At 43.7% G+C, this 11,050-nt stretch overlaps 1 protein-coding gene across 3 annotated transcripts in view; it reads left to right on the top strand.

The window, feature by feature from the left end:
- Positions 1-2,360: 2,360 nt before the first annotated feature.
- C13H10orf90 (chromosome 13 C10orf90 homolog) overlaps positions 2,361-11,050 on the top strand; it is a 246,600-nt gene continuing 237,910 nt past the window's right edge. For 2 of the 3 annotated variants that reach the window (XM_077126393.1, XM_077126391.1), the window contains exon 1: positions 2,362-3,085. In XM_077126393.1, coding sequence (XP_076982508.1) covers positions 2,846-3,085 — 240 coding nt within the window. In that variant the 5' untranslated portion in view covers positions 2,362-2,845. Of the gene's footprint in view, positions 3,086-11,050 lie in introns of all 3 variants that reach the window. The other variant, XM_077126392.1, reaches the window with a different exon arrangement.

Below are 11,050 nucleotides of genomic sequence, written 5' to 3'. Positions count from 1 at the left end.
CATACCCATTAGAATGGCTATTAAAATGAAAAATAAGTTGGAAAGGATGTGGAAAAATAGGAACCCTCATGCATCATTGGTAGGAATGTGAAATGGTGCAGCCACTGTGGAAAATAGTTGGTGGTTCTTCAGAAACAGAATTGCCATGCTATCTTCCAATCTCATTTCTAGGTCTATACCTCCCAAAATTTGAAAACAGGGACTTGACCAGATATTTGTATGCCAGTATTCATGGTAGCATTATGATAGTGAAATGCTGAAGCAACCCAAGTCTCCATCAAAAGATTCATGGCCATATGCATATGGTATAAAATAATGTGGTATATAAAAATGTGGTATATATACACAATGTAGAAAAAGAATGTAATCTTTTTTAATACTTTTTTTTAAAACATGGGCAGACACTGGGACTCGAACCTGGGTCTCGAGCATGGCAGGCGAGAACTCGACCACTAAACCACCATTGCCTGCCCAAAGAAAGTAATTCTGATACATGCTACAGGATGGATGAACCTTGAAGACATAATGTTGAATGAAATAAGCAAGGCACAAAAGTTCAGATATTGTATGATTTCACATAAATGAAATAGCTAGAATATAGAAATTTATAGAGGCAGCAAGCAGACTAGAGGTTATGGGGGTTGGGAACGGGGAGTTGGAGCATAGTGGGTGCCAAGTTTCTTTTTGGGGTGATGGAAAATTTTGGTAATGGATGGTGTTGATAGTAGCACATTATTGTGACTGTGATTAATACTGCTGAGTTGTAAGTATTGAAAGTGATGAAAATGGGAAATGCTATGTTGGATTTATGTTACCTCCATAAAAATTAACAGAAGGAAAATAAAAAGAGACCACACAAAGGCCTTGTGAGTCACACTAGCTGGTGAGTCCTGCAGAGAAGAGTCACCCTTAGGAGCGAAGAGTCACCCACAGCCTTGTCCACGTGTGGAGCTTCTATGGTCTTTGTTCTCACCATGGACAGTGACAACAGCCACCAGCTAGAGTTGGCGGCAAAAGGCAGCTGTGGGGGGAGCAGGGTGTGGCATTCACAGCCCCCCAGCCTGCCAGGCAGAGGCCATCTTTCTTTGATGTCCTCATTTATTTTTCATTTTTTTCCTTGCTGAAATTTCTTCCCTGACTCATCCCTGGGCTTGCAAATCTAAGCTGGGGCTCTGTGGCTCGGCTTATTGAGATGTAGCATCTGAGTGTGCCTCTCAGCCTTGAGTCCTTGCGGTGTCGCCGTTTCCATGTGAGTCATGGCGGCCGTGGGTTGTGGAATCCTCACTGTCATCCTTGAGAGAACTGCAGGCAGAACCGGGCAGTGTTCTGTTTAAGGAATTTGAGCTCGAGTTCCAGTTTCCTCGCTGTGTGGTCTGGGGCAGGCGTTTAATCTCTGTAGCTCTGTTTTCTTAACACTGAAATGAGAATGCTGGCCTCCATGACCTCTAAAGTCTTTTCCATCTCTTTCTTCATTTGAGAGCTCAACTTCAACATTTCTATTGGCTCCCAAGATGGAAGACTAGCATTCCACCACCCAAGCCAAGCCCCACTGAGTGTGGCTGGTCAATTCCTACCTACAGCAGGAAGGAACATCTTCCTGGGTCAAGAACTGCTGCTCTGTTTTCTAGAAAGTAATTTGGAGACTTCATTGCAGCCTCCTCCAGAGCTTTCAACATGGGTAGGCAATTTCCTCAAGGGGCATCTTCCTGGAAATCCCAGTGGACGTCACCTGAGGAGAAGAGCTCTGCATCTGGATTCAGGACATGGTCGTGGTACTTGTCATTTGCTTCCTGCGGACCAGACCCTTGATCCAAGACTTGCAGTTTTCACTAGGTTAGTAGAAATGCTGCCAAAGCCTGAAAGAAAGAAGTGAGGATTATGTGGTGCTTTTGCATTTCTAAACGGCTTGAAATTCAGAATCTAATGATTTTCAGCATCACAGAAATCTCTACCCTATTATATATATGTGTGTACAGAGAGCACAGTACAAATAATTTGCAGAAAATGTACAACTGTACTATGAAAATGATGCCTTTGTGATTCCATGCCGTGTTGTTTTTTTCTCACTGTTTGGCCCACCTGATCCTCCCAGCACCAGGGGTAGCAAGTAGGGTATTATCATTCTAATTTTACCCCTGGGGAAACTGAGGCAATTCCACCCATTTGAGCTGGGACCAGAGCACTGGTCTGAGCTGTGCACCGTTTTCCCCTGGGCCTTATGAAGAGCTTCCTAACATAGCACTTCTTTCTGATGCCCACTTGCAGCCACCACTTCTTCTGTGTGGCAAGCTTGCTCTTTCAGTTGAATGTGTTTCTTTATCTCCTAGAGGACTGAGTGCACTCTTTGTGTTGGCGGACAGTCTGCTTGTTCCTTTCAGTCCTGGCAAGAAAAAGTAGGAATTCTAAAAGTCAGCAACGAACACTCCTGGTTCCTTTGTTCGAAGCCTTGTAAATTATTTATCTGGCTGTGAGGGGCTAGAGTCTGAAAGCACAGGGTGAGTTCTGTTTTCAGAACTTTGGTGTGGCAGGCAGAAATGACTCTCTGAAACCCGAGAAGATGTCCAGTTACCGGAGAGCTCGGGCATGAGGCTGGAGATGGACTGCCGACAGTAAGAAGGAGTTGGTTTATGGCGTGGCAAGCTTACCGTCGAAGTTTCCACATCCACGTTCTTTACTTAATTGCTCCTGAGATTTCGGAAGAACGAGCTCTGGAGTTGGAAAATGCTGGGTGAGGTTTGAGCCCAGGCAGTTCCCAGATCCCTCCTGCTGCACTCAATACCTGGGCTGAACAAAGAAAATTGTATCTGCCAGGTTCGCCAGCCAGAGTCACAAGATTCCCGGTATCATGCAGCAGTCTGGAATTCCTGCTAAAACTTATCAGGAGGGGGATGCGGTCCGCCTTGTGGGGACGGCCGTGCACCGGACTTTTCAGATAAAAACATTTAGAACAGAGCTAAAAAATCATGTAATGGTCATGGATTTTGTGAATAGCAACTGGTTTCCTGCCCAGAGAAGAGCGAAGGTTTTTGTCATCCATATGTGCCAAGGTCTGAAGGCAGCAGAGCAGACGGCCAGCAGATACGAGGTAAGGCCAAAGGAGGGTGGGAGCAGAGGTCCACGTCTGGCTCAGAGGAAGCGCAGGTGCCACTTATCACGTCACACTGTCCCAGTGTGTGTGGTCGGATCAATTCATCACATTGGATTATAGCTTTTTCCCTAGGGATCTCTAAAAGACTTTTCCTTCTCTTAATTTGTTTCAGTTTGGAAATATAAGGGAGGGGTCACATATTGGGCGAATGCCATTTACACATGACGCACACCTGCATTTGTAAACATTTTAAAAGGGCTCCAAAGACCATTGGGTTGCATAACTTATATCCTTATTTGGAAACTGCAGTCCATTTCTGTGAGTTAAGAATTCTTAACTCTGTAAGCTTGCAACTGTCTGTCTTCAAAAACAAATTCCTATTAAAAAAAACAAAAGCAAATTCCTATCTTTCTCCCAATGAGTTATGCAGGAGACTATTAGGTGATGTTTCTAGACTGAGTTAAAATAGAATGATTTATTTTAGGCCAATGAGAAGAGTCTTTTATTTGTTTGAGAGTGAGCACTGATATTCAAGCATTACTTTATGAAAATAAGGAAAACTTCAGAGATTTAAAATGTCGAGGTGACATGAGATAAACACATTACCTAGAAGCATATTGGAATTCTGCAACTAGACAAGCCACAAGCAGTTATCTTTCAGAAACTAAACACGCATGAAATCTGATCAGCTCCTTATTGTACATGGAATAAATTATGAATGACACTGTAACAGACTCCGTATAGCTCACTTACCCATCTCCTTTGATAAATGTAATATGACAATTGCTAATGCTTTATGAAATGGTAACCTTTCTGAATAGTGATGCTGTTATTATGAAAGCCTTCCTATGAATGCTGACAAATACAGCCGATCTTTTGTTCCCCGCAATGGGCAAAGGGACGTGATGTGAAAGGAACAGGCTCTGCAAGGTTCAAGGCTGGTGCCTTCCAGTTCCAGCCCTGGGATTGCGGATTTCCATGTTTTCAACAAAGAGGTAAAGGCCACAGAAATAATGGTGTCAATTAAACTCAGAAATAGTTGTTCATTACTTTACTGCCAAATCAACCAGAGCAAAAGGTGTGCAATTAGAATATAATTGAAAGTAACCTGGGATGTTATTATTCACAAGTAATTAATTGGATGGAGACAGAATTTTATCATTGTATTATATTTTCATTGAGGTTATTTTTCAGTCCTCCAGAGAGAGAAAAGCTTGTTGAATTATATTATCTCACGTTTTACACAATGTTCATATCTCTATTTTCACCCCTAAATGGCAAACAACTCTGTGTATCCCCTCTTCCCCCACTTTTTTTTCTGCATGAACTTCATTTATTCCCATAGCCCAGCTGAAGACAACAAAGTGGAAAAAGTGCATCTTTGCAAGAAGTTGTAAGAAACTTCAAATATACTGGAGTCACAGCTACAACATTTTTTTGTGGCCCAAACTCCTACCACTAGTTTTTGCCGACATCTGAGGTTGCATGTTTTCTGATGGACGGGAACCTTGAGTCTAAAGTTTTCTGTTAAAATGAGTTGAGTCTCAGGTGTGTGCTCGTCTGGAACCCCTGGGAAACCGAACCTACCCCCAGGAATTGGGATGGTCTCTGAATTGTCCTTGTCTGCTTGTCTCTTTGACTTGAGAAGTGGTCCAAGTACGACCAGCTCTCCCTGCTCGAGAGCAGACCAAGACTGGGAATTATCAGATAGTGTCTGCACCTCTTGGGCCTCTGAATTTTGAGCTCTGCTTTTGAATTTTAGTAGCAACCTTTTCAGAATTTAAAATATTTCAAATCCATTGAACTGTTCTTCGTATTATCCTCGCTGGGGCATGTCAGCACCACTTAGATTTGGAAGCCTGGGAAGAAGGAAACTCCTTTACTCAATTTCCCAGGCTGAACCAATGAGAAAGCCCGACCCTTCTCTCTTGTTAGCTCCAAAGCCACCGATTGACCTGCCCTGGGTTTTCGCCATAAAGTACCTGATGAGGTGAAAAATGAGCAAAACTGCTGAGATATACTCTCAATGGGCAAAGGTGTTGGGTTAAAGGAACTGGTGGGATCTCCAGTAAAAGTGAACTGTGGAAATTTTGTTTCAGTAAAAGCCTTATGGATTTGAAGTCCTTTCAATGAGGACCTGCAGCATAGGCTTGGCTTGAGTAGAGACAAAAGATCTATGGTCTGTGATTTTCTGACCTTAGTCCTGTGGTTATGTCAATGTTGGGAAAAGCCACTTCTCACCTGGACAAGCCATGCCCCAGAGCAACACCAGTCCAGGGATGGCCCAGCCACACTCATTCCCTTAGGTAAACTGCCTTTGAATGCGGAACCAATTGCAGAACCTATTGTGTGGAAAGGTAGCAAGGATTGAAGTGGATGGTGGTGGTGGTGGCTGAAGAGACTCATCTTCATGCTTGCAAAGCCCTTGACCCCTGCTGACTCCAAAATGCCCAAAACTATTTAAACACAGTGTGTTGGGGGTATTTCCCACTCTTTTAGATAGATTCAATAGATTTCAGATATCAAAATTGTCATAGCTGGGGAGTGGGACATGATCTGCATTTGAATTATGTCTGTGGTCAACCTTGGACACATTCTTGAGACTCCCAAGAAAGCAGAGCACATTGTTCCGCCAGTTTTAGGAAGGAATCATACAGAATTTAGTGACATGCTCTCACTGCCTAGGTTTTGAATCTCCTAACTCATGGTAGAGGTCGTTCTGATGACATGTGCAGGCTGGGGTACATAAGCCAATGTTGGCACATCAGTCTACTGTGATGTCTCTAATCCATTAATCATTAGGGAAAGTTTCTGGATTTGTTCATCACCATTTGGCCATGCTTCTGGATAGATTTCAAAACCTTCACTTCCATCTCTTCTTATTCATCCTGATTGATTGATTATTTGTTTAGATTTGCCCAGTAGTGCTCAAATCTGCCTGAGTATAAGAAGCATAAGTGAACTTTTAAAAACCACCTATCCCTGTGGCCCAGCTAAGGCCATTCTGCCTCAGTGGCCCCAGAGGAGTGCCAAGACATCTGCAATAAAGAGTGACAAAACAAACAAAAAATGAACAAACAAAAACATTTCCCAGGAGATTTTTTTTTAAATCTTCCGTTTCTCTCCTCAAGGTGTTCCTGTTTTCCTCTACCTTTTTGAGCCTATGGAACGTATTTAGAATAGATGTTGTAAGGTCTTTTTTGCAAATTTCATTGTCATCATCTCTGTTGTTTCCTTGTCTGTTTCTACTGATGGATTTTTCCGCTGGTTATGTATCATATTTTCCTGCGTATTAGGTAATTTATTAATGAGTTTTGGTTATTGTAAGCTTTACATTGCTGGGTGTTTGATTTCATTGTATTCCTTTAAAGAGGATTGAACTTTGTTTTGGCATGAGGCTAAATTGCTTGAAAACAGTTTGATCCTTTTAAGGTAGGGCAGGTCCAAAGCAGGCTTTAGTCTAAGACAGTGGCTCTCAACTTGGGATGATTTGACCCCTCAGGGGTTACAATACCTAGAGGTGTTTTTGGATGTGACATCTTGGGGCAGGGGCCAAGGATGCTATAAATTTCCTACAATGCACAGGACAGCCCCCCACAACAAAGAATTATCCACCCCTAAATTTCAAGTGTTGCGGCTGAGAAGCTCTGGCCTAGGGCTAATTTAGCCCCACAATTTAGGTGCGAACTTTCTGAGGAGTCTCATGTATGACAAGGTCTTCCCACTTGGGCCAGTGGGATGTGAGCCATTTCCAGCTCTGTGTGAGGTCCAGAAATTGCCACCACTACTGCTTTGTGGTAATTTCCTCTCAAGCCTGTACAAGTCAGTATTCAGCCAGACTTGGAGACCGTCTGCAGATGTTGAAACTCTCATTCTTTGCAGTTTCCTCCTCATAAATATCTGGCCCCACAAATTCTAGCTACTTTGGCCTCTCCAGATAGGTCTTTGTCTCCTCAATTCAGTGGGCCTCTGGGCTCTGCTGAGCCCTTCTCTACCCTACAGTGTGGAAATGACCTTCAGGTAGTAAGCAAGGGCATTGTAGTGCCACTTAGCTGTTTTCCCCCTCTCCAGATCACACCTGCTTGCCTAATGTCCAGTGGCTAGACACTTGTTTCATACCTTCTATCTGGCTTTCTAGTGGATTAAGGCAGGCAGGTAAATCTGGCCTGTATTTTTCCACTGTGGCCGGAAGCAGAAGTTGCCAGGTGATGCTGCTGTCCCACCACAGCTGAGAAACTACTCTCTGAGCTTTCATGAAGAATTTCAAGTGGCATAGGGAACCCTTAGGTCTCAGAAAATAAAAACACTCAAGTTTTAAGTGCTTGGGCTTCAAGATAACTTTATTTATGGAATAAAAAGGTCACTAAGAGGAAACAAGAGGTAAAACAAACATTCTCTTTCTTCTTGCAGTTATCAAGAGGTGCAAAACAAGTTTTCTCTCTTTCCAAACCAAGCTGGATAGATTTAGCCAGATCAAAGTCTAAAGAGTCTCATTTTTCTTTCTGAAGCCCTGGCCGCTGGATGATGTTTTTTTTCTGGGATTTGCTGGTGGTTCTGGCCACAGTGAAGCCATTGAGCCCCCTCGAGTGAAGAGGGCTGAGGAAAGGGCTGCTGTACAAAGGACAGAAAATATTTTTGATTAGTTTTACCTCTCCATGAATAGGTTAGGAAGTTCTGCCTCTCCCTAGACAGGCTGCTGCCCCTCTAGGAGACTTGGCTGCTCCACCTGACTGACAGGGGCTGGTAATCTCTGCACAAACCCAGGAGGAGGGAAATCCAAGACATAAAAGGGCAACGGAATGCCTGCCCCTGTGGGTCACCATTGCCTGCTCACCATATTCTCCCAAGCTGAGGAAGTTTAGCTCCACCGGCACAGCCACTGTGGGGCTGGTTATCCTGAAGCATCAAGAGGGGTCAGAGGACAAGCCAGCCTCTAAAATTAGTTCTGGTTCATTAAGAAGCCCACTTGGGGTTTTAGTTCTCAAGTTTAATTGCCCTGTGCTCTGCTGTGTGACAGGTGAAGAGCCTTTTGAGCCAGAGAATTTGCAGCTTATGAGATACACCTGACATCTTTCTGGCCAGTTGCCACCAGGGAACCGGGGAATTGGTGGTGACACCATGTTCATATTTCAGTGAAACCAAGTGAGTTGAGCTTGTAGATAAAAGTTGGTGGTATATCTAAGAGTGAGGGCTCTGGAGAGAGAACCTCTGAGTTCAAATTCTGGCTAGCGGAGAGAAGTTGGGAAGTTCTTTTAACTTTTTAAGCTGTAGCATCCTCATCTGTGTCCATGAAAACAGTGGTAACATCTACCTTATCGGGTGGCAGAGAGGAGTAAAGGACTTCTTCTAGGTAAAGGTCTGAGCCCAGAGCCTGGTATGGAGGCAGCACCCCATAAAAGTGATTTGTCATTGTATAAGTCCCAATAGGTCTTTTTGTGTTATCCCCAGCCCTGCCATAGAGCCATGCCATGAAGATGAGGTCCCTGGAGCCAGGATGTTTGTGTTACTTATGGTTGCTTCTGCTTTGCAAGTGTGAAACACTCCCCTATCCTTCCCCATACTCAAAGTGTCAGGTGACATGGACCTATGATCTTCCTTATCGTCTCAGATTGGGGCATCCCTGGAGCCCCAAAAATTCAGAGCTCAGTCATCTAATTGGCCGTGAACTGACTTTGCCGGTTCCACGCAGCCCACACTCTTCTGCATCCTAGTTCAAATTCCCTCTGACAAGAGACTGTTGAGAATGTGAGTTCATACACATCTGATTCTTGCAAGATAAAGCCCGGGTTGAGGCAGAAACCATTATTGGACATCTTTCATATAAGATGGACTTTCCTTTGCAGTACCTGCAAGGTCCTAAATGGGATTTACCCCTTTAAAGAGGGTTGAGTGGCTCTGGCTCTCAAACTTTAGTGTCTTTTACAGTCCTCAGGAGAACTTCCTTAAGAATGTAGACTGCTGAGCTGTGGGAGGGGTGGGACCCCTCCTAGACTTTAACAAGAAAACCAGGGTATTCTGATGCAAGTCTGACATCCCAGTCTGGAAGTTCTGGACAAATATTTTCTAAACTGCATAAATCCAGGAGAAAATGACTGAGAAGCCAATGTGCGCTGACCTTGTTAAGAATGCTGGTGTGTGAAGGGACATGGGAGCTGGAGGGAAATGTGAGTCAGAGATGAGCGTGGCAAGGGCTGGACCACTGTGTGCCAGGGTAGTCAAGAGACAGGGAGGATGAACAAAGCAGTCGGATGCCGGGTGAGCTGTGAATTGCCTCATTGATCCTCACCACAGCTGTGTAAAGCACATCAGCCTTATTTTTCCAAAGTGAAAATTCTGTGAGGTTCAGATGCACAGTGAAACAGGAGTGAGACCAGCCCAAGTATGACCGTCTGAAGTTTGTGCTTCTCCCATTATACTAGGGAAAGGAGGGGGGAGGTAGCATATCTCCTGACAGCAACATCTGGGAAACCAAGGGAATGCTGAGTTAATCATAAAGAAAGTCAGTTTTGCCAAAATTAAGCAGAAAGAGGCAGTTATCGAGCCCTTCACACACTCTTTCTCTACCCCTTTGCTTTAGAAGTCTTTTCTTCCCACAGTTCTTTCATGAAAGTCCATCCAGTTCTTAGATCTCACATAGGTTCTCACTATCCTCTGGTTTTGTTGTCCCATGTTTTATTCCTTTTCTAATGGAACAAATGAATTAAAGAGGAAATGGTGCTTCTCTATGCAAGATGACCTATTTACTAAAAAAAATGTACCAAGGACCTGCTATGTCCAGGGGACTGTACCAGGTGCTGGGCACACAGAAGTCAGAAAGTCTGGGTTCCTGCCCTGCTCGTTTTGTGGTGGTGGAAGCAGACATTCCAGTGAGTCCCAGGCTGGGATGTTTAGACAGAGCAGTTGATCCAGAGAACTCAGCAAATCCGTACAGGAGAGGGGTCATTTAGGTACATTCTTCATGGAAGATTTGGAGTTCTCCAGGTCTGGAGGGGAGAATGAGCATATGGGGCAAAGAGCCAGGAAAGGGAAGATATTTCAGGAAAAAGAAAATGCAATTTCTGCATGGTGGTACAGGGACAGAGAACCTAAACAAAACTCAGTGATCTCTCTGAGCTGAGGATATAGGGGTTGGAGTTTGTAAAGACCAAGCTAGAATTTGCAGGGAACAGTCCCCCAAGAGGAGGGACCAAGGAAGAGCTCCAGAAACCTGCATGAGGTCCCCTTGAGTCTTTGGCTGGAAACCAGTCTGAGCTGTGTGGGGTGAAATTCCATGAGGCCAGACAAAGAAAATCTCCCAAAGAATGAACAGTTACTATAAGGTGAAGTTTCTCAGAGCTCTTACATCTTTCAAGTTCCTCTCTAGCCAGAGGAGAAGGACTTTACTGAACATGGTGGCATTCAACAGAGACCTCAGAAGGGCCATTCCTGGACAACATGGCTAGATCAGCCCCAGAGTAAAGGTTCCTCTAGACCCATTCTCGAAAAGCTTAAAAAGAACTCTCAGAGCATCAGTCTATACCACAAGTAGCTCAGCTATTCTCAGAACAAAGTTTTACACTCTTTAAAGGAGTGTAAAATCCAGCAGGAAATAAATATACAATCACAATGTCTAACATCCAATAAAAAATTATTAGAGAAATCATTGTGCTAAGTGAAAGAAGCCATACACAAAATACCATATACAGTAAGACTTCATTCACATGGAAGTCCAGATTGGGGAAATCTATAGAGAGAAAAAGTGGATTAGTGGTTGCCAGGGACTAGGAGTAGGGAGAATGACTGCTAATGGGTATTTTATGTACTTTCTTTTTTGGTGGGAAAAATATTCTAGAACTAGATAGAGGTGGTGATTGTACAACATTACTAACATACTAAATGCTTTAAAATGGTGAATTTTGTAATGTGAATTATATGTCAGGTTTATAAATTACTAGACATGTAGCAGGAAAATGTGACTCATAA

The sequence above is a fragment of the Tamandua tetradactyla genome, chromosome 13 (assembly GCF_023851605.1).
Source record: "Tamandua tetradactyla isolate mTamTet1 chromosome 13, mTamTet1.pri, whole genome shotgun sequence".
Lineage (NCBI taxonomy): Eukaryota > Metazoa > Chordata > Mammalia > Pilosa > Myrmecophagidae > Tamandua > Tamandua tetradactyla.
Note: the sequence above shows the minus strand (reverse complement) of the source record. Positions and strands in the feature narration are given on the sequence as shown.